Below are 25,882 nucleotides of genomic sequence, written 5' to 3'. Positions count from 1 at the left end.
AGGTAGACTTGAGCTATTTGCTTAAAGGTAGCAGCTGAAAACGGTCAGTAAATACTATTGAAGAACCACTTTGTATACTAAAAATAAATTAATTTCTTCGATTCTATTTCAAGCAAAGCAAGCACAAAACTTTTCAATGTAGCATTTTATCATTTTCCTATCCTATACATACGAGTTTGTTAGGTACATAATTTGAAAGTCAATTTTCAAATATGTACATTGATCAAGTAGATAGTGGTGAATAAAAAAGAGTTCAAAGTGAATGTACCTACTTTGCAAAGTTCTGTAGATAAAATAATATTTTTACTATTGATTTCGAAAATTTGCCTCTGCCTCCCAAAAAATTAACATTTTTTCTAAATCCTAACTCAATTAAGTAAATTTAAATTTGTTTTAAATTTAATTGAATTTGGAAATATTGTTTGTTATTTTTGGGGGGAAGAAAAAGAGGCATTTTTCGTCTGTTTCATTTTGCCTTAAATTTTCAGTCTCTTGAGTCCTAAAAGTTTTTTTCTGACTTTACTTTGTCATAATGTGACATCATGCTAACAGTCTAGCACAGGTACAGTACAAAGTGTGTGACATGCGGGCATGTTATGGCACAGGTACGGAAAAATATTTGTGACATGCTATGGCACAGAACAGCTACGGAACAATATGTGCAAGACCCTGAGAGGTCATTCACTATTCATATAAAACTAAATAACCCCTTGGTCGTAAAAAATTTCAAATTTAACCCATTTAAGGCTGAAAAATTCACTCAAATAGGCATATACGAGTAAAATTATAAACACAAAGTGAGCCGACCTCTGTGGCCGAGTGGTTAAGAGCACTGACTCTCAATCCGGAGTTGCTGAGTTCATTATGCTATCAGGTTTGTTCTCAGAATGGCTTGGCTGGCACCTCCCCCCTCTCTTTTATTTTGGGATGATCAGACCTCTGTTTTGTCACAGCTCCATCCATCAAAAATGTAAAAAAACACACACACACAGGCCAATATTTCTTATTCACCTGCAGTTTTCTAGAGTGACAAGAATACTCACAGATGTCTTTTAGGTGACTAAAATCTTGGAAGATTTATAAAATAAGCCCATTAACACATTTTGGGTAGACTTCTACAAAGTCAGGATCCCACACGTGAGTGTTATCTTGGTAACGCTAGCATTTTTGTTGTAACCCGTAATATGATTAGGTAAATTAATTACAGGTAACTTAGGTATAAATTAATGAGAACAAATAGGGAATTGGTCTCTTTTCCTTTTTTAAATTAGGAAAAAAATTAAAAAGACTTTTTGAAAAGTGCATGAAGAGTTTTTAAAAGAAAACATAAAACAAAGTAAACAAACACGCATGCCATACATTGTTGCCAGATCGCATAATTTAGAAATACCGTACAGAGTCCGCTTTGAAATTCCGTACAGAGCTTGTAGAGTTCCGTTCATAAGGCCCGTTTACACGCTAACGGACACGATCTAAATGGCTTTAATTTTATGCCATGGAGCCCATGGAAGCTATTACAATGGTAACAATGGTTATACAATATTTTCAAAGGTTTTTTTAAATGTTTAACTACTTCTTATTGATGGTAGACACAGTAACTTTGTGAAGGTTCATTTTGAATATCATGAAAATAGTGAAGACTAAAAGTTATTTTCATATTTAGATGTTTAACTACTTGTTTTAAGTAATTTTTGACAAGTGCAAAATTGAAATTTTCTAAAATTTCTTTCTAAAAATTGGGAAAAAATCCGTACGAAAAATCAGAGGGAAATAACATTCGTACGGATTTTCCTTTCATCGACATTTGGCAACGTTGCGCTCACTTTTTTAAAAAATGATAACTAATCAAAAAGTCATTTCAAATTTCAAGCAGATGTGAATTTTCTAAAATTTCTTTCTAAAAATTGGAAAAAAAATCCGTACGAAAAATCATTGAGGGAAATAACATTCGTACGGATTTTCTCTTCATCGACATTTGGCAACGTTGCGCTCACTTTTTTAAAAAATGATAACTAATCAAAAAGTCATTTCAAATTTCAAGTCCAAACCAATAATCATTAGTCATCAGGATTTTGAAGTCTGTCCGCTGATTCTCTACTGAATTATGCAAAAGTAAGGCCCCTAACTTTCAGCTCAGCACTCATATCGGCCTTTGAGCACCAGTCATGGCCGAATTACTCTTGGATGCTAACATCCGAGGCTGGGTGTTTCTCCCGATTGTAGTGATCACATTTCTCGTTGGAGTCCTCCGGCACTATATCTCACTGCTGATTGGTGGATCTCAGAAGAAGGCAGATATTCAACAAGTCCAGGACAGCCAAGCATTGCTGCGAGCCAGACTATTGAGAGAGAATGGTAAGACGTTCTGTACTGAGATCTGTTACATTTGCCAGCCTAGTTAGCTTGGAAGGTAGGAAGCAATGCTACAAGTATGTGTGCTTCCATAGCACACATTAGAAGGTTGTAAGTTCTAGGTCATTGGTTTGATTCCCACTTGGGGGAAGCTTTATCCTAAACAGATAGGGTTTGACAATGAAAAAGAAAGCTCTTTTTTGTGTTTAACCTAACCTTATAATAGCAGTTGTCATCGCTCATTTGTGACAGCTTTTTGTAGTAATTTTCCATTGATGTGACTTTTGAACAAGTACCTATCGGAATCTTGACTGAAGATGATTTTCTTGTTCATTCCGCGTTGACTGTCCTAAGAGAAAAAATAGGAAAAACACACACAATGTTAAAAGTAAAAAGGGAAGTAAAAATACCCAAGTAAATGAACTATTTGAAGAGGTTGGATAGAGAGAACTGTAACAAATAGAAGAATGACAGGATAGGAGGATAGCCAGCTGTTCCAAGAACGAATTTTTCTTCTGAGAAAAATTTGCCCAGGGTGGACATGACCGATCCGAGCATGATGACGGAAATGCTTAAGGGGAATCTTACAAATGTTCTTCCAATGATTGTCATTGGAGGATGGATCAACTGGATGTTCTCCGGGTTTGTCACAACCAAGGTGCCATTCCCGTTGACCCTCCGATTCAAACCAATGCTTCAAAGAGGTAAGTGTACCTACTCCTTAATGACCCAAACATCCTAGCTTCATTACAAATAAAATAAAATCATGAATTATTTGTACTGAAGAATAACGGGTTTGATTCTCGCCCGTGGCGAACTTTATCGTAATCAGATAGGGTTCGTTCTCGGAACAGCTGATTTTCTCCTATTCCTTTGCTTTCAAGACGATAAGACCTCAGCAGTTAAAGTTCCCTCTATCAATTCTCCCATCCTATCCTCCTTTCTATGCTTTCGGGACGATGAGACCTAACCCGTCTTCAGCAGATTGTCACAATTATCAAAATGTCGCTTAAAAAGCTCCTAGCTTCATTACAAATAAAATAAAATCATGAATTATTTGTACTGAAGAATAACGGGTTTGAATCTCGCCCGTGGTGAACTTTATCGTAATCAGATAGGGTTCGTTCTCGGAACAGCTGACTTTCTCCTATTCCTTTGCTTTCAGGACGATAAGACCTCAGCAGTTACAGTTCCCTCCTACCCTGTATCAATTATTTTTGTCCCCTTTCCCCAAAAAAACTCCATCGCCACTGCCTGGGGCAAAACACAACATTTGGTGATGTATTTTTATATCGTGTGTGCGGTGTTTGTCTCTCGCTCTGTGAAATTACACAACATTTGGTGATGTATTTTTATATCGTGTGTGCGGTGTTTGTCTCTCGCTCTGTGGAATTGTATTTATTTTTTCGTCTGAGATTTTTGTCAGATTAAAATTTTCGACAAAAATTTCGGCGACAAAAAGTCCACCGGGAAGGCGCGGAGCTATTTTAGATCTGATTTTTCGGGAACACCGCGGGAAAAAAAAGGAATTTTTCGATCCAAACGAGCCCCACTTTTGACCGTTTTCCGCTCGATTTTGTAATTTTGTGAACAAATGTAAATTTTTTACGATCTTTGATTGGTCACCGAGTCCTTTGTGATCGTTTAATTTCCGTTAAGTTTTGTGAACATTTGTGAAGATTTTCCGCGATTCTACAAAGTTCAAGTTGTGAGATTGTGTTTTTTCGTTGTGTGTCAATGTGACTTTCCCATGAATAAGTTTTGTAACACATGATCTTTTTTTTGCCTATTTTGGTAGGTACAACATTTAAATCAGCTTTTTGGCAATTGGTACGAACAATTAATACGAATTAAACCGTATTGAGTAGGCCTTTTTTTTTGTAGGGTACGAGCGATTTCAGTTTAGTTCCTTGTAATATTTAAGTTCTAATAAATAATATTAAAACTTTTAACTCAGATTTTAGTGCATCTGCTTTTAAAATGAAAATTTGCCATTAAAAAAAGAAAAAATAGAGAACCAATTTATAAAGCTACCTAATCACTCACACTTTTCCTTTATTCAATCCCACAGTAAATAACTAAATACCTTCCATAGATTTGGAAAAAAAAAACGGAACAAAGGTGTGTTCTGGCGGAACATTTGATTTTTGACAAAAATACGGATTGTTCCGGGAAATAACATATGGTTGGCAACCCTAACCTACAGGTGTGTTCTCAGAAGGGCTGGGTTTCTCCTTTCCTACCTTTCTTTATTCAATTTTGAATGAGACTTTCAGGTTTTTGGGGTCTGTACAATTACAGTTTCCTGTATCAAACTTTTTCAAAAGTAGTCACAGATCATTCACAAGTATAGGTATGGTTCTTACATTTTTATCTTACCACCTCATTCTTCTCTCTTACAGGCAAATATCTCACTCGCTCTGCATTTCAAATGAGACGCTACTACTTCAATGATGAAGAGGTTGGCTATTTCCTAACTCAGAAACGTACTGCCCCCGCATCAAACCCCATGACCGATCCGAGCATGATGACGGAAATGCTTAAGGGGAATCTTACAAATGTTCTTCCAATGATTGTCATTGGAGGATGGATCAACTGGATGTTCTCCGGGTTTGTCACAACCAAGGTGCCATTCCCGTTGACCCTCCGATTCAAACCCATGCTTCAAAGAGGTAAGTGTACCTACTCCTTAATGACCCAAATGGTCTTTCAATTGGTGTAATGGTGTTGGTAGACAAAGCCTTGCAACTAATCTCTTATTAAAATTTTGGTGTAACAATTTCTTTCTCATTGGAGGATGGATCAACTGGATGTTCTCCGGGTTTGTCACAACCAAGGTGCCATTCCCGTTGACCCTCCGATTCAAACCCATGCTCCAAAGAGGTAAGTGTACCTACTCCTTAATGACCCAAATGGTCTTTCAATCGGTGTAATGGTGTTGGTAGACAAAGCCTTGCAACTAATCTCTTATTAAAATTTTGGTGTAACAATTTCTTTCAATTTTAAATCAAAATTTTCTATAGGTAGATTTGATTTTATTGTGTGTAAATTGTAAAAATTGTTTATCAGTGCTGAGACCCTCCTTGCCCTAATCATTTTAGTCTGCTTTTGATACCTATCCATTTGTTTTGAATATTTAATTACATCTAGACGTTCAATCTCTAAAATTATGCTACTGCTTGCTTTTATTTCTTCCTTGTTTTGCCAGTAATATTTGCTTCTTTCTGCACCATGTACGTATGCTAGTAATATCTTTATTCCTCATTTAAAAACAAGGTAAGTAAAATTGCTACATACATTATTGCATGACTTTCTATTTTCTAACAGAAATCAAAATTTTCTATAGGTAGATTTGATTTTATTGTGTGTAAATTGTAAAAATTGTTTATCAGTGCTGAGACCCTCCTTGCCCTAATTGTTTTAATCTGCTTTTGATACCTATCCATTTGTTTTGAATATTTAATTACATCCAGACGTTCAATCTCTAAAATTATGCTACTGCTTGCTTTTATTTCTTCCTTGTTTTGCCAGTAATATTTGCTTCTTTCTGCACCATGTATGCTAGTAATATCTTGTTCCTCATTTAAAAACAAGGTAAGTAAAATTGCTACATATATTATTGCATGACTTTCTATTTTCTAACAGGTACCTAACATTTCATTGAATGCATGATTTTCTAATGTACCTACAGATTTAAAAAAAAAAGTCATAAATATTTTCCCATCAAGTTGAATCAATCCCTTTTATTACTTCTAACAGGTACCTAACATTTTATTGAATGCATGATTTTCTAATGTACCTACAGATTTTAAAAAATAATAAATATTTTCCCATCAAGTTGAATCAATCCATTTTATTAAAATTTCCTTCAACTACCAGACATCTTGGGTAATGCTACATTCTCTCCCACAGGTATCGAGTTGCTCTCCCTGGATCCTGCCTGGGTATCATCAGCTTCTTGGTATTTCCTCAATGTATTTGGTCTCCGCTCCATCTATGCTTTGGTCCTGGGAGAAAACAATGCAGCCGATCAGTCCCGTCAGTTCCAAGACCAAATGAGTGGGGCTGCCGTACAAATGCCAGTGGACCCAAAGGCAGCATTCAAGGCTGAATGGGAGGCACTGGAGATTTATCAGCATCAGAGTGCCCTTGAAGGGCTAGCGGCGGAGATGATTGAGTGAATTATAGTGAGTTGAGGACATGTGAGAAAATGCCAGTGGACCCAAAGGCAGCATTCAAGGCTGAATGGGAGGCACTGGAGATTTATCAGCATCAGAGTGCCCTTGAAGGGCTAGCAGCAGAGATGATTGAGTGAATTGTAGTGAGTTGAGGACGTGTGAGGTTTTGTGTTCAGAATATTGGGTGACTTTTTGTACACTTTGTGTGTTTGGCAGAAAGTAACAATTTTCTCACAGGACAAGATTTTTTTTTTTTTTTTAGTGTCCTGGGGGTTATGGGTTATTTTAAAGATTGTGGCTGAGACACTTTCCTCTTTGCACTTTTCATGCACATGATACTGTGCAACTTTGCGAAATTTTAGCCCATAGGTACTTGAGATTTGAGAGCTTTGTCTAGTTCAGAATCTGGATGTTGCTGTTAGTTCCAATGAAATGTCTCAAAAGCTGTTGAATGTGTCAGCTAAAGTGGGATGGTCTCTAGATTTTCTTTTGCAATTTGTTTACTGAAGATAAGTACATTAGGATATTAGATACTCTTGAGTTTTAATGCCAGTACTTTTCAGGTAGACTTGAGCTATTTGCTTAAAGGTAGCAGCTGAAAACGGTCAGTAAATACTATTGAAGAATGACTAACCACTTTATTTATTTACACGCTAAGCAGCAAGGCCATGTGTAAGAAGAACCACTTTGTATACTAAAAATAAATTAATTTCTTCGATTCTGTTTCAAGCAAAGCAAGCACAAAACTTTTCAATGTAGCATTTTATTATTTTCCTATCCTATACATACGAGTTTGTTAGGTACATAATTTGAAAGTCAATTTTCAAATATGTACATTAATCAAGTAGTAGATAGTGGCGAATAAAAAAGAGCTCAAAGTGAATGTACCTACTCTGCAAAGTTCTGTAAATAAAATAATATTTTTGCTATTGATTTCGAAAATTCGCCTCTGCCTCCTTCCCCCCCCCAAAAAAAATTAACATTTTTTTCTAAATCCTAACTCAATTAAGTAAATTTAAATTTGTTTTAAATTTAATTGAATTTGGAAATATTGTTTGTTATTTTTGGGGGGAAGAAAAAGAGACATTTTTCGTCTGTTTCATTTTGCCTTAAATTTTCAGTCTCTTGAGTCCTAAAAGTTTTTTCCTGACTTTACTTTGTCATAATGTGACATGCTAACAGTCTAGCACAGGTTTCCCCCCCCCAAAAAAAATTAACATTTTTTTCTAAATCCTAACTCAATTAAGTAAATTTAAATTTGTTTTAAATTTAATTGAATTTGCAAATATTGTTTGTTATTTTTGGGGGAAGAAAAAGAGGCATTTTTCGTCTGTTTCATTTTGCCTTAAATTTTCAGTCTCTTGAGTCCCAAAAGTTTTTTCCTGACTTTACTTTGTCATAATGTGACATGCTAACAGTCTAGCACAGGGAGAGTACAAAGTGTGTGACATGCGGGCATGTTATGGCACAGGTACGGAAAAATATTTGTGACATGCTATGGCACAGAACAGCTACGGAACAATATGTGCAAGACCCTGAGAGGTCATTCACTATTCATATAAATCTAAATAACCCCTTGGTCGTAAAAAATTTCAAATTTAACCCACTTAAGGCTGAAAAATTCACTCAAATAGGCATATACGAGTAAAATTATAAACAAAAAAATATTTGTGACATGCTATGGCACAGAACAGCTACGGAACAATATGTGCAAGACCCTGAGAGGTCATTCACTATTCATATAAAACCAAATAACCCCTTGGTCGTAAAAAAATTCAAATTTAACCCATTTAAGGCTGAAAAATTCACTCAAATAGGCATATACGAGTAAAATTATAAACATCCACCCGTGTGTAGACAGCCTTTCTCTAATAGTTGGAGAGAGAATAAATGAGTACCATTAATTCTTCGCTTTTAATTATTTTCTACTTCGGGAAGAACGGGTGAAAATATTCCTTTTACAGGGTGTCCCAGAACTTGCCCTCTAAAAGGGATGATTAATTGGGTCAAAATTGGACTTTTTCGATAAGACCTCAGCAGTTAAGGTACCAGTACACTTTGGACTTTTTAGCTATACTTGTTACAGGGTGTCCCGAAACTGTACGTACCCTTTCAAAGGGATGATTAATTGGGTCAAAATTGGACTTTTTCCATAAGACCTCAGCAGTTAAGGTACCAGTACACTGTAGACTTTTTCGTGTACTTGTTCTCGCGGGACCACTCTGTACGGAGTCTACCAAGTTCGCAGAGCGCCAGCCTAGTTTGGTTGGTAGCGCGTCTGCCTTGTAAGCGCTAAGCCGCGGGTTCGATTCCCACCCGTGGCGGATTTTATCCTAAACAGATAAGGTTTTTCTCGGAACGGCTGGCTTTCTCCTATCCTGTCTTCCTTATCTAAACTTTCAGGACGATGAGATCTTAGCCGTTACAGCTCCCTCTATCAAACTTTTTTTTTTCAACTCTGTGGTCCCGACCATAAATCACCCCCTTTGAATTTGGCACCCTAACGTTCGGCCACCCTGTATATCCTAACGCCATAACCCATAACTCGTCGTCAATTAACTCCTATTATCGTTTCACCTTGGAATAATTATCTTAATGATCATTTATTAAGTAGGTCTTTTAACTTATAAATCTTGTAATTCATTCGCAAAGCTCTAAATTTAGTTTATCTAATTCTCTTCTTTACCATATTATTCACCTGTTATATTATTTATTTAAATTTGGAAATTATAAAATATGTATAAAATTGTATTATCAAGTCCATAAACCTAGGTACAAATTTTTAGAGGTAGAAGTAGGAACCAAAAACCTAATTTGGACAGCATTAAACAGAAAAGAACCATTCATAAGGCATCAATTCCCCTGATGAATGGTTCTTCTCTGCCCAATGCTGTCCATTTCTTCAAATATAGGTACTTATCATAGAACAGACACCTAATTTTTAAGAGTCACTCTTTTTTTACCAACTTTCCTCCCCTTGCTTTAAAAACTTCAAGGAAACTTTTTTAAGGTTTATTTTTATTAAAAAATCTACCGACTATTCCTAAGCATAAAAAACTCCCATTAATAACTTCATCATTTTACTATGAGGTAATGTAAGTAGATTCAACATTTTCAAGAAGAAAACTAGCCAGCCTAGTTAGCTTAGTTGGTAGTGCGTCTGCCTTGTAAGCGCTAGGCCGCAAGTTCGATTCCCGCCCGGGGCGGTCCCTTTACTAGTCCCTTTTTTTGTAGTTGGTTAGTAAAAGTAAGTTACCGTTCCCTCTGTCAAACCTCTTTTAAAAAAAAGTAAACAATCTAGGTCTACAAGCTATTTTGTTCTCTTACCATTCTACTTTAATTTACTCTGTCTTAGGCTCCAAGGAGAGAAAACTAGACCCAAATAATCATATGCACATTTTACATACACATTCAAGTATTCAACATGTTCTTGTTAAGATTGTTAAGAATTATGAGAGAAGTTGTAATGTGCACTTCTATGCACGGGAATCAATTTTATTATGGTTCTTAATTTCTGAACAGTTTTTCTTTTTAATTGAGTTTTTACGATGTGATGGCGAACGCGTTAAATTGTTTCCACAAAACTTCTCAAGGCTCTCTACACACGAGGAGTAAGAAGGGTGGAAGAGCTCCTTCAGAACTATGCCACTTGTGTCAGCCACTCACTATCCAGTTTTTCTTTTTAATTGAGTTTTTACGATGTGATGGCGAACGCGTTAAATTGTTTCCACAAAACTTCTCAAGGCTCTCTACACACGGGGAGTAAGAAGGGTGGAAGAGCTCCTTCAGAACTATGCCACTTTGGCCAGCCACAGCCACTCACTATCAGGTATGAGGTAAACCTGACACGTGGGCCTTTTCAGCCGTACCTGTCAGGTTTACCTGATAGTGAATGGCTGGCCTCACGCTCAGACCTTTCGCGGTCTGTCAGACGGAATGTGTGTGGCCAGAAAAGCTTTAGACCCACAGATCTCCCAGACAGTCTGACAGACCTCAGTCAGAAGATATTCCCACCATACACGTTTCGATGGTCTGCTAAACCGCAATCTTTGCGGCACAATGGAGCAGTTGCAAATGGGTAAAAATTATTAATAAGTGATTCCTACGTAAAAAGTTGTGAAAAATCCAAATCTGAAGTCAAAACTCCGAAAAAGTAACTTTAAAAGGTCGAAAATTCAATTTTTAATTGCCGTTCTAATGAATCAGACTTAGTTTTAATTAAAAAGTTCAAAGAGTTGTGACGTCAGACTTAATGTCAAAATGCGCAGAAACGCTTGCGCACAAACAATAAGCGGGAGTCATGAATTATGACGTCATCGCCTACGGGAGCATATGTCGTGACGTCAAACTTTACGATTTATCGGTATGAAAAGTCGTAAGAAAAGAAAAATTCCGTTGGTCCTCATTTTTCCTGCTCTATGACTTTGAAACATCACCCAAGTAAGCGCAACTGATCTATTACCACCCGTGTGTAGACAGCCTTTCTCTAATAGTTGGAGAGAGAATAAATGAGTACCATTAATTCTTCGCTTTTAATTATTTTCTACTTTGGGAAGAACCGGGTGAAAATATTCCTTTTACAGGGTGTCCCAGAACTTGCTCTCTAAAAGGGATGATTAATTGGGTCAAAATTGGACTTTTTCCATAAGACCTCAGCAGGGTACCAGTACACTGTAGACTTTTTCGTGTACTTGTTCTCGCGGGACCACTCTCTTCGGAGTCTACCAAGTTCGTAGAGCGCCTTGTAAGCGCTAGGCCGCGGGTTCGATTCCCACCCGTGGCGGATTTTATCCTAAACAGATAAGGTTTGTCTCGGAACGGCTGGCTTTCTCCTATCCTGTCTTCCTTATCTGAGCTTTCAGGAAGATGAACTCTTAGCAGTAACAGCTCCCTCTATCAAACTTTTTTTTCAACTCTGTGGTCCCGACCGTAAATCACCCCCTTTGAATTTGGCACCCTAACGTTCGGCCACCCTGTATATCCTAACGCCATAACCCATAACTCGTCGTCAATTAACTCCTATTATCTTGGTGCAAGTTGTTTGTTCGAAAACTTTACGAACTGCATTCACGCTAAGAATATGCTAATTTATCGCTCCCTCAGGAGTCCGCAGATGATTATTTGAACGAAATATGTGTGCAGCAGGCCCGTATCCAGGATTTTACCCAGATAGAATAGAATAGAATTTACCCTCTTTATACTGCCAGAATGAGACTGAAAAGTTCCTTGACTTCCGCAGTTTAAACAAGGTCGTAGGGGAACACGGGGCAAAACGACAACCCGCTCTTTTTAGGAGCTAGGAAGTGCTGACCTCTCTTGGATGGACTAGGAACTATTCCTGCAAGTGTTATCTTTGTTTTGATTTGTGGTTGATTCTTATATCTTTTGTTTTCGAAGAGTACGGAGGTTTTTTCGATTTCACGAGTGCTTGATGCAATTTTTTCATGATTTTCAAATCACTGTCAGTTTAAAAATTTTTTTTTTTTTTTTTTTTTTTCCGCAAGTTTTTAAAGAAATCTTAAACCCTATCAGTTGAATCCATCGAGAATTTATAATTTCGGTCTCATTTGAATTTTGATACACCCCTATTAATTGATACGTATGTACCTATGCGAAATGTGGAGTATATAATAAACATGGCAGTGTCATGTGATGATAATTATTTCTTTTCTTTCCAAATGGATATTATGTCACTCCAGTGCCGACGGTATGGGTAGTATATAGGGGATCTTTTAAAGCTTGATTTATTTAACATAAAATATGGAAATATGTATACAAAATATATTTCTTTATTTATTTTAAAATTAACTTTTAAAAAAAATTAAATAATTGTGAAAACCTCCTAACTTACAATGTTCTGTTTCCTGGACTTGAAGTTGGCACGTACCTTATTTGTACTGGACGTTTCGGGTCTGAATTCCACACCCGTCTTCAGCAGATTGTCACAATTATCAAAATGTTGTTTAAAAAGCTCCTAGCTTCATTACAAATAAAATAAAATCATGAATTATTTGTACTGAAGAATAACGGGTTTGATTCTCGCCCGTGGCGAACTTTATCCTAATCAGATAGGGTTCGTTCTCGGAACAGCTGACTTTCTCCTATTCCTTTGCTTTCAGGACGATAAGACCTCAGCAGTTACAGTTCCCTCCTACCCTGTATCAATTATTTTTGTCCCCTTTCCCCAAAAAAACTCCATCGCCACTGCCTGGGGCAAAACACAACATTTGGTGATGTATTTTTATATCGTGTGTGCGGTGTTTGTCTCTCGCTCTGTGAAATTGTATTTATTTTTTCGTCTGAGATTTTTGTCAGATTAAAATTTTCGACAAAAATTTCGGCGACAAAAAGTCCACCGGGAAGGCGCGGAGCTATTTTAGATCTGATTTTTCGGGAACACCGCGGGAAAAAAGGGAATTTTTCGATCCAAACGAGCCCCGCTTTTGACCGTTTTCCGCTCGATTTTGTAATTTTGTGAACAAATGTAAATTTTTTACGATCTTTGATTGGTCACCGAGTCCTTTGTGATCGTTTAATTTGCGTTAAGTTTTTGGAACATTTGTGAAGATTTTCCGCGATTCTACAAAGTTCAAGTTGTGAGATTGTGTGTTTTTTCGTTGTGTGTCAATGTGACTTTCCCATAAATAAGTTTTGTTACACATGATCTTTTTTTTGCCTATTTTGGTAGGTACAACTTTTAAATCAGCTTTTTGGCAATTGGTACGAACAATTAATACGAATTAAACTGTATTAAGTAGGCCTTTTTTTTGTAGGGTACGAGTGATTTCAGTTTAGTTCCTTATAATATTTAAGTTCTAATAAATAATATTAAAACTTTTAACTCAGATTTTAGTATATCTGCTTTTAAAATTAAAATTTGCCATTAAAAAAAGAAAAAATAGAGAACCAATTTATAAAGATACCCAATCACTCACACTTTTCCTTTATTCAATCCCACAGTAAATAACTAAATACTTTTATCATGCTACAATCATTATTCACTTGTGTACATTTTTTGCGGGGTGAAAAACTGAAGAACGTTCAAGAGGTGTGGTGCCTTTCGCGTAATAAATTCTAAGTTTCACCTTGGAATAATTATCTTAATGATCATTTATTAAGTAGGTCTTTTAACTTATAAATCTTGTAATTCATTCGCAAAGCTCTAAATTTAGTTTATCTAATTCTCTTCTTTACCATATTATTCACCTGTTATATTATTTATTTAAATTTGGAAATTATAAAATATGTATAAAATTGTATTATCAAGTCCATAAACCTAGGTACAAATTTTTAGAGGTAGAAGTAGGAACCAAAAACCTAATTTGGACAGCATTAAACAGAAAAGAACCATTCATAAGGCATCAATTCCCCTGATGAATGGTTCTTCTCTGCCCAATGCTGTCCATTTCTTCAAATATAGGTACTTATCATAGAACAGACACCTAATTTTTAAGAGTCACTCTTTTTTTACCAACTTTCCTCCCCTTGCTTTAAAAACTTCAAGGAAACTTTTTTAAGGTTTATTTTTATTAAAAAATCTACCGACTATTCCTAAGCATAAAAAACTCCCATTAATAACTTCATCATTTTACTATGAGGTAATGTAAGTAGATTCAACATTTTCAAGAAGAAAACTGCAGTACTACCAGGCGCTGATGCCCTATTTGAAAAACCAGAGTGAGGACTGTCTCTATTTGAACATCTACACTCCCCTGCAAGGTAAAGAACTTGAGGATATGTTCACATTTGTGAACCGAATTTTAATTTTTCCACTTCTTAGTTGTCAACTGTTAAGGTATTGTCTGGCTAAGGGACGTCAAACAGAGAGTAGACTAGTGTCTAGCTATGGGACTATAAACAGGGAGGAGAACAGCTAACCTTAACCAGCCTAGCTAGCTGTCAGTTGTTCAAAGTCCTCACGATTAATGGTTGACTGCCGTTCAGGACGAGCCAATTAAACATGGCTAGAGATCATCACCCCGTTGTACGACAGAAAAAAAGATATCCTTTCTTTATTCTGCCATCACCTACACCATTTTTTTTTTTTTTTTAACTCGAGTTTACATGATTTGCATTATGGAAGAAGAAGAAGAACAAGAAAAATCGTACATTCATGGAATGTCTTGCATGTTACAACACTTGATGTATTCTCAAAGATCCAAACAATGCCAATTTTTTTGCTCGTGAATCGAGTGTGATTCAGCGAAGTGAAATCGCGTACAAATTGATTAGGACACGCCGAGAGCAATAAAACTCCAATAAACAGACGACACCGAAGCGAATACAATAGTCCGTCCCCTATACCTTTTATTATTAGTAATAATAAAGGAAGGACGGACTAAAAACAAAGCAATTTTTATTTTATTATTATTTTAAAACAAAACAACAGTACCTATGTACCTAGGCTCTTACTTGGGGCCTGTTCCCCTTTGTCGTGAGTTTCATCCGATTTTTTTCCCGAATGTCCTGTAGGCAATGTAATTTAAATGATAGTGTTCCCACTACACACGACACGATTTTTTTCTGAAACGACAAGTGGGGACGGGTCTTTAGATTATTATTACCCCCCCCCCCCCAATATTATTGCAATATCACATATTATTCATTTTATTTTTTCATTATGGAATGCAACATTGCACAGAGTGCAAATCTTGGTCATCTCCGAGTACAAAAATACCACCATCTTAACATTAAAAAAAATCTTTAAATCAGATTGATTTTCAGTCAACTTCTCTGAAATAAAACTATCACTCATGAAATTTGAGAATTGATTGATTTAGATCAAGATAATATAACTTATTTCGAACTCCAGCGAATATGATATGACAAGAAATCAGATCAGGAGTTAACACACTCATGGTAAATTACGTATAAGAAATGACACAAGAGAGAAAAATAACAAGTCATTTCGCACGTGTCATAGCACATTTAGTTTCCAACATGTGCTCATGACTCCCCTCCTCCACCTCCTCCTTCTCCTCCTCTTTCTTCTCTTCCTCATCTTCTTCTTCTATTTTTATTCATCTTCCACCACATCGACTTCTTCTGCTTCTTTCGTTTCTTTCTAACTATGCTTCATCTTCTTCTTATTCTTCGTTTTCTCTCTCTTCTTCATTTTCTTCGTTTTCTATCTCCTCCTCCTCCTCCTCCTCCTCTTCTTCTACTATGCTTCATCTTCTTCTTATTCTTCGTTTTCTCTCTCTTCTTCATTTTCTTCGTTTTCTATCTCCTCCTCCTCCTCCTCCTCCTCCTCTTCTTCTTCTTCTTCTTCTTCTTTCTTCTTCTCCTCCTCCTTGTCCTCTCCTCCCCCCCCTCTCATCTTCTTCGTCTTTTTCTTCATTATCTTCTTCTTCTTCCCTCTCTTCCTTCTCCCCTTCTCTTCGTCTTCTAATGACACAAGAGAGAAAAATAACAAGTCATTTCGCACGTGTCATAGCACATTTAGTTTCCAACATGTGCTCATGACTCCCCTCCTCCTTCTCCTCCTCCTCTTTCTTCTCTTCTTCTTCTTCTTCTTCCTCATCTTCTTCTTCTTCTATTTTTATTCATCTTCCACCACATCGACTTCTTCTGCTTCTTTCGTTTCTTTCCAACTATGCTTCATCTTCTTCTTATTCTTCGTTTTCTCTCTCTTCTTCATCATCTTCTTCGTTTTCTACCTCCTCCTCTTCTTCTTCTTCTTCTTCTTCTTCTTCTTCTTTCTTCTTCTCCTCCTTGTCCTCTCCTCCTCCCCCCCCTCTCATCTTCTTCGTCTTTTTCTTCATTCTCATCTTCATCATCATTATCTTCTTCTTCCCTCTCTTCCTTCTCCCCTTCTCTTCGTCGTCGTCTTCTTCTTCCTTCTCCCCCTCTCTTCGTCTTCTACGTCTTCTTCTTCCCCTCTCTTCGTTTTCTTCTTCTTCTGTCGTTTCTAAGTTTTGCTTCCCCGGAATGTCGTATTTAGTTTGTGTCGTTAAGGTGAGAGAGATGGAGAACAGGAGGAGCACACGATGATGTAAAAATAGAAACCTAGCGAAATATGTGTACAAGAGTTCTCTCTCTTCGCGTTCAGGGGCGATTTGAAGAAAAAGAACTAGGTATGTGTTTAGTGCTTACTTTAAGCATCAAAAAAGGAATTCTATTTTACTTGTGGTCCTGCCATAGATTTGTAATGGTCTTGGGTTGAAAACAGAGTGGAACAGAAAGCAAACAGCATTCTTCTTCTTCTGTCGTTTCTAAGTTTTGCTTCCCCGGAATGTCGTATTTAGTTTGTGTCGTTAAGGTGAGAGAGATGGAGAAGAGGAAGAGGAGGAGCACACGATGATGTAAAAATAGAAACCTAGCGAAATGTGTGTACAAGAGTTCTCTCTCTTCGCGTTCAGGGGCGATTTGAAGAAAAAGAACTACATAGGTATGTGTTTAGTGCTTACTTTAAACAAAAAAAGGAATTATATTTCACTTCTATTTTACTTGTGGTCCTGCGATAGATTTGTAATGGTCTTGGGTTGAAGAGTGGAACAGAAAGCAAACAGCATCGAGCTTGTACTTGTAGACGGACGATCTTCAAACCACTCATAGCTGAGATGGCTTCTTTATTTTCAAATCTGTCCCCTCGAATGCCTCCCTAGACACAGATAATTCTAGCGACAGTGTTAAACAAGGAACACTTTTAAATAAGGCAATAAGCAATTATTGAGAGACACTAAACTTCACACTAAAGAGTCTAAAGACCAGTGAGACAACCCTCTTGTCTTAAGTACAAGTTTAGTATAGGATGCATCATAATCATTATGCTTCATAAAGACACCTAAATAAGACACTACCTTACTCTCTCTCTCTCTCTCACTCTAATGCCTCAAGATATGAAATTTGACAGAAACAGAAGGAAGGAGACAGTCTCTCTCTCTCTTTCTCTCTCTCTCTCTCTCTCTCTCTCTCTCTCTCTCTCTCTCTCTCTCTCTCGAGAGAGAGAGAGAGAGAGAGAGAGAGAGAGAGAGAGAAAGAGAGAGAGAGACTGTCTCCTTCCTTCTGTTTCTGTCAAATTTCATATCTTGAGGCATTAGAGTGAGAGAGAGAGAGAGTAAGGTAGTGTCTTATTTAGGTGTCTTTATGAAGCATAATGATTATGATGCATCCTATACTAAACTTGTACTTAAGACAAGAGGGTTGTCTCACTGGTCTTTAGACTCTTTAGTGTGAAGTTTAGTGTCTCTCAATAATTGCTTATTGCCTTATTTAAAAGTGTTCCTTGTTTAACACTGTCGCTAGAATTATCTGTGTCTAGGGAGGCATTCGAGGGGACAGATTTGAAAATAAAGAAGCCATCAAGGGAATGAAATCTCACACCTCGTTTAGAGACCATAGAAATAGTAAAAATGTTTAACACTGTCGCTAGAATTATCTGTGTCTAGGGAGGCATTCGAGGGGACAGATTTGAAAATAAAGAAGCCATCAAGGGAATGAAGTCTCACACCTCGTTTAGAGACCATAGAAATAGTAAAAATAAAAATTTGGACCGATTGCAATACTTTCTATTACTAGTATAGCTCCGCTATACTGTAGTAATAGAAAGTAAAAATTGAGTATACTGAGGAAAAAAAGATGACTCTCAATTAAAAACTGCTACATTAGGCTCGTGTGGTCTGTGTCGTAGCATGCCCATCCTGTAGTATGTTCCTTAGTATACTTCCCATTTAAGTGCTGGATCAACGAAGCCATCAAGGGAATGAAGTCTCACACCTCGTTTAGAGACCATAGAAATAGTAAAAATAAAAATTTGGACCGATTGCAATACTTTCATTACTAGTATAGCTCCGCTATACTGTAGTAATAGAAAGTAAAAATTAAGTATACTGAGGAAAAAAAGATGACTCTCAATTAAAAACTGCTACATTAGGCTCGTGTGGTCTGTGTCGTAGCATGCCCATCCCGTAGTATGTTCCTTAGTATACTTCCCATTTAAGTGCTGGATCAAGTTGAGAACAACAGAAAGTAACCCGCCAAAATATTTTCAATTGAAAAAGGAGTACAAATTTTTTGTCGACGGTGGAGATCGAACCCTTAACCTTCTGCATAGCAAGCAAGTGTTATCACTGGTCTAACTGTGCCCTCTTGAAAGTAACCCGCCAAAATATTTTCAATTGAAAAAGGAGTACAAATTTTTTGTCGACGGTGGAGATCGAACCCTTAACCTTCTGCATAACAAGCAAGTGTTATCACTGGTCTAACTGTGCCCTCTTGTCGAAAACGAGCGATCATTATGAATTGATTATTAACTTGTGTTGAACTTTAAATTCATCCAAGGAATTGAGAAAAAACTGTTGAGAATCACAGCAATCATTATTCACTTGTGTACATTTTTTGCGGGGTGAAAAACTGAAGCAACGTTCAAGATTTGTGGTGCCTTTCGCGTAATAAATTCTGAGTTTCACCTTGGAATAATTATCTTAATGATCATTTATTAAGTAGGTCTTTTAACTTCTAAATCTTGTAATTCATTCGCAAAGCTCTAAATTTAGTTTATCTAATTCTCTTCTTTACCATATCATTCACCTGTTATATTATTTATTTAAATTTGGGAAATTATAATATGTATAAAATTGTATTATCAAGTCCTAGGTACAATTTTTTAGAGGTAGAAGTAGGAACCGAAAACCAAATTTGGACAGCATTAAACAGAAAAGAACCATCCATAAGGCATCAATTCCCCTGATGAATGGTTCTTTTCTGCCCAATGCTGTCCATTTCTTCAAATATAGGTATTATAGAACAGACAACTATTTTTTAAGAATCACTCTTTTTTTACCAACTTTCCTCCCCTTGCTTTAAAAACTTAAAGGAAACTTTTTTAAGGTATATTTTCAATATATTAAAAATTGCCAACTATTCCTAAGCATAAAAAACTCCCATTTATAACCTCATCATTTTACTATGAGGTAGATAATGTAAGTAGCATCAACATTTTCAAGAAGAAAAATTAAATTCTTAAAAAGAAAAATTAAATTCTCAGAAAAAGAACGAAATTCTCAGAAAGGACTTTCCCTCTGAGTTGTTTCGCTTTTAGGTAAATTAAGGTTGGTTTCACGAGAAAGATGAGATGAGTAGTTTGAAGGAAATTAATTTCTTAAAAAGTAGGGATATATTGTACCTTCTTTAGATGAAGTCTTGATGAGTTCAGATAATTCGGGAGAACTAGTTGATAGGTATTTCCTTTTTACTCAGGCAGCCTTTTAGATGGGGAAAAATATATTTAATGTTTTTAGTACCTACCACTAAAAACTCGAACGAGACGGAAAGGTCTCGTTCGAAAGGTTTTTTTTTTTTTTCTGGGCAATTAGAAAAGTAAACAATCTAGCTAGGTCTACAAGGGTCTATTCTGTCGTATTGATTTAGTCTATCCCACTCTCCTAGGAGAGAAAACTAGACCCAAATAATCATATGCACATTTTACATACACATTCAAGTATTCAACATGTTCTTGTTAAGATTGTTAAGAATTATGAGAGAAGTTGTAATGTGCACTTCTATGCACGGGAATCAATTTTATTATGGTTCTTAATTTCTGAACAGTTTTTCTTTTTAATTGAGTTTTTACGATGTGATGGCGAACGCGTTAAATTGTTTCCACAAAACTTCTCAAGGCTCTCTACACACGAGGAGTAAGAAGGGTGGAAGAGCTCCTTCAGAACTATGCCACTTGTGTCAGCCACTCACTATCAGGTAAACCTGACACGTGGGCCTTTTCAGCCGTACCTGTCAGGTTTACCTGATAGTGAATGGCTGGCCTCACGCTCAGACCTTTCGCGGTCTGTCAGACGGAATGTGTGTGGCCAGAAAAGCTTTAGACCCACAGATCTCCCAGACAGTCTGACAGACCTCAGTCAGAAGATATTCCCACCATACACGTTTCGATGGTCTGCTAAACCGCAATCTTTGCGGCACAATGGAGCAGTTGCAAATGGGTAAAAATTATTAATAAGTGGTCGATTCCTACGTAAAAAGTTGTGAAAAATCCAAATCTGAAGTCAAAACTCCGAAAAAGTAACTTTAAAAGGTCGAAAATTCAATTTTTAATTGCCGTTTTAATTAAAAAGTTCAAAGAGTTGTGACGTCAGACTTAATGTCAAAATGCGCAGAAACGCTTGCGCACAAACAAACGAAGCGGGAGTCATGAATTATGACGTCATCGCCTACGGGAGCATATGTCGTGACGGCAAACTTTACGATTTATCAGTATTATTTAAATCGATTTATCTCGGTATCTAGAAGTCGTAGAAGAAAAAGAAAAATTCCATTGGTCCTCATTTTTCCTGCTCTATGACTTTGAAACATCACACAAGTAAGCGCAACTGATCTATTACTGTATTCCTTAATTTAATTTACTTACATAATTATAAAAAATGTTCTGTGAGTATTTATTGAATAAACGAGGCTTGAAAAGAACCTATCACTGGCTCTTGCAGATACATGAATCTCAAAGAAATATGTATCCGTTGAAGGTATCACAATAAAACACAATATTTTAAAACCCAGACCAATTATTTGTTATCCCAAGCTTTGTGCTTTCAATTGATTTACTAGAGCAGTGCTTTCACTCTTCATGTGTTGAATGTCTTTTTGTATCTGCAACAAGTTTTCTCCAATGTTTTTACTACACAATAGATCAATTTGTTCTTCTAGGTTTTTCATTTCTTTCTTCAAGTTACCTATTTCTGTAACAACTTTCACAATATCATTACAATCTGTATGAAGAGTAACTAAATATTTGTACGCTTTTCTAGACATTTCATCTCTAGAAACATCCCTGAATATCATTTCATCAGCTAGAGTAAAACACCGTTCTATTTTACCATTCACATTATTTAGCTGTTTTTGTACTTGCTTGGTATCATTTATTATCTTATTATTTTTTCCTTCCTTTTTTTTTTTTTTTTTTTTTTTACTCCGGAAATTCGAACACGAATGAACAGGTTTATAAAAAGTTCCTTTGAAGATAAGATCGAAAAAAAACTAAGGCCTAAAATCTCCTCTTTTTTTATTTTTGGCACACAGTCCCACTTATCTGATTCGAGTGAATGGGGGCTGCCACTTGTCTCTCAAAACATAACGGGTTAAACGCGAACGTATCTTCCTCCTGTATAATTTGAACATAAGTATATCTACAGAGTGTCCCAGAAAAGGACTCCCGTTGTACAGGGCTGAAAAATTATGGAATTAGTGAAATCACCTTAGGCTCGGGAGTTATTCATTTGTAGGACTAGTCTATTTTACCTTGTACAGTTTCAGTGAAATAGAGTATACCTTAGGACTGACAAGTCCCCTTAAAGGACGGGACAAGACAAACTTTCCGAACTCCTATTATCTTGGTGCAAGTTGTTTGTTCGAAAACTTTACGAACTGCATTCACGCTAAGAATATGCTAATTTATCGCTCCCTCAGGACTCCGCAGATGATTTTGTGAACGAAATATGTGTGCAGCAGGCCCGTATCCAGGATGTTATCAAGATTCCTTAGTTCATACTCATACCCGATAAAGTCTGACTACCCCCTTTAAAGGGGTATAAGTAGTGCTTCATTTAGACTCTCAGCTTAGGACAAGTTGTTCCATTACACCAACAGTTTAATAGAGCACCTTTTTACATGGTTTTTATTGTTACAATATAGAGGTAGCCCCTCCATTGTGCATTGGGTAATCCTGGGTTATCAAGGTTATGGTTCATTATAAATCCTAGCTATGAAATGTTGGGAAAAATTATTAAATATATAAGCAATATCATTGCTATAACAGATTCGTATAAGCTTAAATTAACTTTTAGGGCAGTTTGCCCTATGCCTCAGAGCTTTTTGCCTTAGGTCCTAGGGGGAGGGGGTTCAGGTCACCCTAAATGCGGCCCTGGTGTTGATGCCTTTTTAAAAATAGAAAGAAACAATGTGGTGATGTTTCCGTGTGTGATGTCGGGAACAGGGGGAATTTATTGACGCTAAACTTTAAAACGGTGCTTTCAATAAACTGTTGAAGTAATGGGACTACCTACCTGTTTTACCAAATATGTACATAAGACCGCGGGAGTAAAGGTACTTTTCTGTCTTATTCTGGCAGGATAAGCATGATATATTCTATTCTATTCTACCTCGACAGTCTAAAACTCTGAAATTTATGATAGGCGAGAAAAGACTAAATAACTTATTCTGCCCAGATGGGACTGAAAAGTCCGCTTACTTCTGGATGCCTTTTTTTTTTTTTTTTTTTTTTTTTTTTTTTCACTTCTACCTATAGAAATTTTCTGAAGTAGATCCAAAGCTATAAGCTACCAGGGACTCAGGGACTACTTGAAGAAGAAAAGAAAATGAATGTTTGTTTCATAAGGTTATTAAATTAAGTTCAAGATTTGTTGAAAACTTTGGCGCTCTTTTTACCCGAGGATTGCAAGTTCATCAGCTTTGATGTGTTAAAAGTTGAAATGGGCAAGCTAGGGGCTCATTTCTGTAGACCTTCAATATCTTCCTTTTGATATTTCATACCTATTTGTTGATATTAGTTATTTATTGACTCATCTTCATCAGTGAACCATAATCAAACCCACTAAAAACCTTTTAAAACAAAAATGAAGTTATTACATTTGTGTCAATTAAAGAAACTACCAAGTATTAAATGTTACCTACCAATAATGTTTATATTTTAAAAAGCATAACCAAACTCAACTTACTATAACCAGTAGTCAATTGTTTAAAAAGGTGAATTGAAAGAATTATAAAAAAAGAAAAGCTCATAGTACGTTGTTAATTTGCCTCCGCAACATTCAGACTTTAAATGTCAAAGGTTTTTAATTAAATGTAACAATGGCATCTTGTGGAGCTCTATTTACTGGACTATTGCTCCTGCTCCTCCTACAAGTGACCATGAGTAGCAAAGAATACACCAATATCATAGAGCTCCGAGATGTTGATGTGAAGGGAGGGAGAGGGGGAGGGAGGGCGAGGCGCGGAGGAGGTGGAACATTTGGAGGGAGCTCGCGAGAGGGCCTGAAATCAGAGGGGAAAGAGATGTGGACTTTGATTAAGACATTCGCTCAAGTTTTTCAGCCCCTGTTAAAAGATGAGTGTCTCATAGCTTAATTTTCTTTTCGTAGCAATGAAACCACTACTAAGACTCGTGTAGTCTGTGCGGTAGTAGGCCCTTCCCGTGAAAGGAAGAATGGACAAATTACATCCTGATAGAATCAGGAGGAATAAGTGGAATTTAGTGATTTACAAGTTCAATGGCAGTATCACCTATTAAATTTCAATCATTTCAATCTAATATTAATCTAACAATTCTGTCTGAGTAGTATATTGCGTCATTGTGACAATCCAAACTATGCGCAGCTCATCAATAAAATTTTAATTATTGTTTCTCTCATGTAAAGGTGCCACAATTTCCAGTTTAGATGCCTCCTGAGTGTGCATGTGCAAAGTTCATGCTTCAATATTATAATGGGTACATAATTAGGACAGGTGATTTATTTTTCTCATATGCTCTATTACTATGACTCTATGACACATCACATATGTTTGTGACTTTCTTGCCTAAAAGAATAGACTCATTGCCTCTCCTCTAATTAGCGTTTTCTCTTAATTTATTAATCCTTTATGAAACAATGTGCGTTTTCCACCTGTGACCTTCACGGTTAGCGTGTCAGTAAACAATTTACTGAAATTACCTACCAATGGCAAGTATAAATAGGGTCTAAAATGCCCTATCTACAGCAGTTGTCAACACTAATAGGGACAAAGAATCTAGTTTCTAATGGGTTCTATTGAAGTGTTGGTTTAGAGATCCTAGTTTTGAAAGGAGCTCTTGCTTGGGATCATGGGCTATAGAGTTTTCAAGGGGATGTATGCATCCCTATTCCCTGTGGGTCGTTTTGCTCCTGAATGTTCTGAGTACTTGGGGTAAGTGACGCTAATTAGTAAACTTTTGGAAAAGCTAGCAGCTCGCGATTGTCCAGATGTTGTTGTTGTAGCAGTGACAATTCGAATTCGAACACTTTATGGAGATTTTTTCAGAATACTTCATTGACATAGGATTAGAGTCCCTTTTTCCCAGCAGTTTCTTCGTTTGTTCAAAATAATATTAATAATAATAATGTAAATGTAAAAAAAAAATGTAAATGCAGTTTTTTTGTGTTATTATGTCACAACTTTGGTGCTCACTGCAGCATTTGTAGGATTTTCCCAATATCTCAATAATCCTAAAATTCAATGTTTACCTACCATGCTGGCACCGGTCGCTATGCGCATTTATATGTCATAGCTACTCATTTTCCTCACGAGGCTGAGTGGGCCCCGCAACAGCCAGTCACGGAATCAATCATTTGCATGATACAAATTTCTTGACCCCGCCGGGAATCGAACCCGGGTCTCCCGCGTGCAAGGCGAGTGCAGTGACCACTACGCCATGGGAGCTGACATATTTGTTTCCACTTTGCTGCTACTAATGCTGCTGTTGTTGTTCAGTTGTTGTAGCAGTGTAAGCAGAAGGATCTGCTAATACTGAGGGGGATTGATGGTCTTTGGCCGGAAAGTTGTTGAGCTTCCGGGGCCATCCTGGGGCGAAGACCCAACAATTTCCACTTTGTAGGCGTCAACTGTTAGTGTACCAATAATTTAATCACACCTATAGCTAGCTTCGTAAATTTCTCATCGTCTTCTTCTTCTTTTTCTTCCTTCTTCTTCTTTTTCTTCTTCTTCTTCTTCTTCTTCACTCGAGTTTACATGATTTGCATTATGAAGAAGAAGAAGAACAAGAACAAGAAAAATCGTACATTCATGGAATGTCTCGCATGTTACAACACTTGATGTATTCTCAACGATCCCAAACAATGCCAAATTTTTTGCTCGTGAATCGAGTGTGATTCAGCGAAGTGAAATCGCGTACAAATTGATTAGGACACGCCGAGAGCAATAAAACTCCAATAAATAAAAACAAAGCAATTTTTATTTTATTATTATTTTAAAACAAAACAACAGTATGTACCTAGGCTCTTACTTAGGACCTGTTCCCCTTTGTCGTGAGTTTCATCCGATTTTTTCCCGAATGTCCTGTAGGCAATGTAATTTAAATGATAGTTATTATGTATTTCTGGACGATATTTAATGGGACTTGTATCCTGTAATTTACACCCTTTACGTCTTCCCGTTATATCCGTTTCTTTTTTCTAATTCTTAGAATCATTGTGAAGGGTTCAACCTACACATGTTTTTTTTTTTATTAGATATCTAGCAGGTTCCCCACATGCTTCGCCAAATCCTCTCTTATTGCACATCTAGAACATATTCGGAATATTGTTACCAAATTTCAGCTTTTTATTTAGGTAGTTTTTAAACAGGGAGTA

The 25,882-nt window shown here is 36.7% G+C and overlaps 2 protein-coding genes across 2 annotated transcripts in view; both read left to right on the top strand.

The window, feature by feature from the left end:
* Positions 1-2,050: 2,050 nt before the first annotated feature.
* On the top strand, positions 2,051-7,284 carry LOC103507773 (ER membrane protein complex subunit 3). The gene is made up of 4 exons (XM_008472278.3): positions 2,051-2,355; positions 4,755-5,024; positions 6,265-6,552; positions 6,687-7,284. Exons 1-3 carry the CDS (start codon positions 2,166-2,168, stop codon positions 6,531-6,533), a joined length of 729 nt encoding a protein of 242 aa, XP_008470500.1. The 5' UTR covers positions 2,051-2,165; the 3' UTR covers positions 6,534-6,552; positions 6,687-7,284.
* Positions 7,285-14,178: 6,894 nt separating this feature from the next.
* LOC113466834 overlaps positions 14,179-25,882 on the top strand; it is a 61,529-nt gene continuing 49,825 nt past the window's right edge. The window contains exon 1 of the mRNA XM_026822549.1: positions 14,179-14,249. Coding sequence (XP_026678350.1) covers positions 14,186-14,249 — 64 coding nt within the window. The 5' untranslated portion in view covers positions 14,179-14,185. The remainder of the gene's footprint in view (positions 14,250-25,882) is intronic.

Source organism: Diaphorina citri, unplaced genomic scaffold (assembly GCF_000475195.1).
Source record: "Diaphorina citri unplaced genomic scaffold, Diaci psyllid genome assembly version 1.1 scaffold341, whole genome shotgun sequence".
NCBI classification, from domain to species: Eukaryota; Metazoa; Arthropoda; class Insecta; order Hemiptera; family Psyllidae; genus Diaphorina; species Diaphorina citri.
The sequence above is the reverse complement of the archived record's forward strand: the minus strand, read 5'-3'. Positions and strand labels throughout refer to the sequence as shown.

Coding starts and splice junctions, on each gene's coding strand:
- LOC103507773 (XM_008472278.3), top strand. CDS start 2,166: ATGGCCGAATTACTCTTGGATGCTAACATCCGAGGCTGGGTGTTTCTC. Junction 2,356..4,754: donor CAGACTATTGAGAGAGAATG/GTAAGACGTTCT, acceptor TCTCTCTTACAG/GCAAATATCTCACTCGCTCT. Junction 5,025..6,264: donor CAAACCCATGCTTCAAAGAG/GTAAGTGTACCT, acceptor TCTCTCCCACAG/GTATCGAGTTGCTCTCCCTG.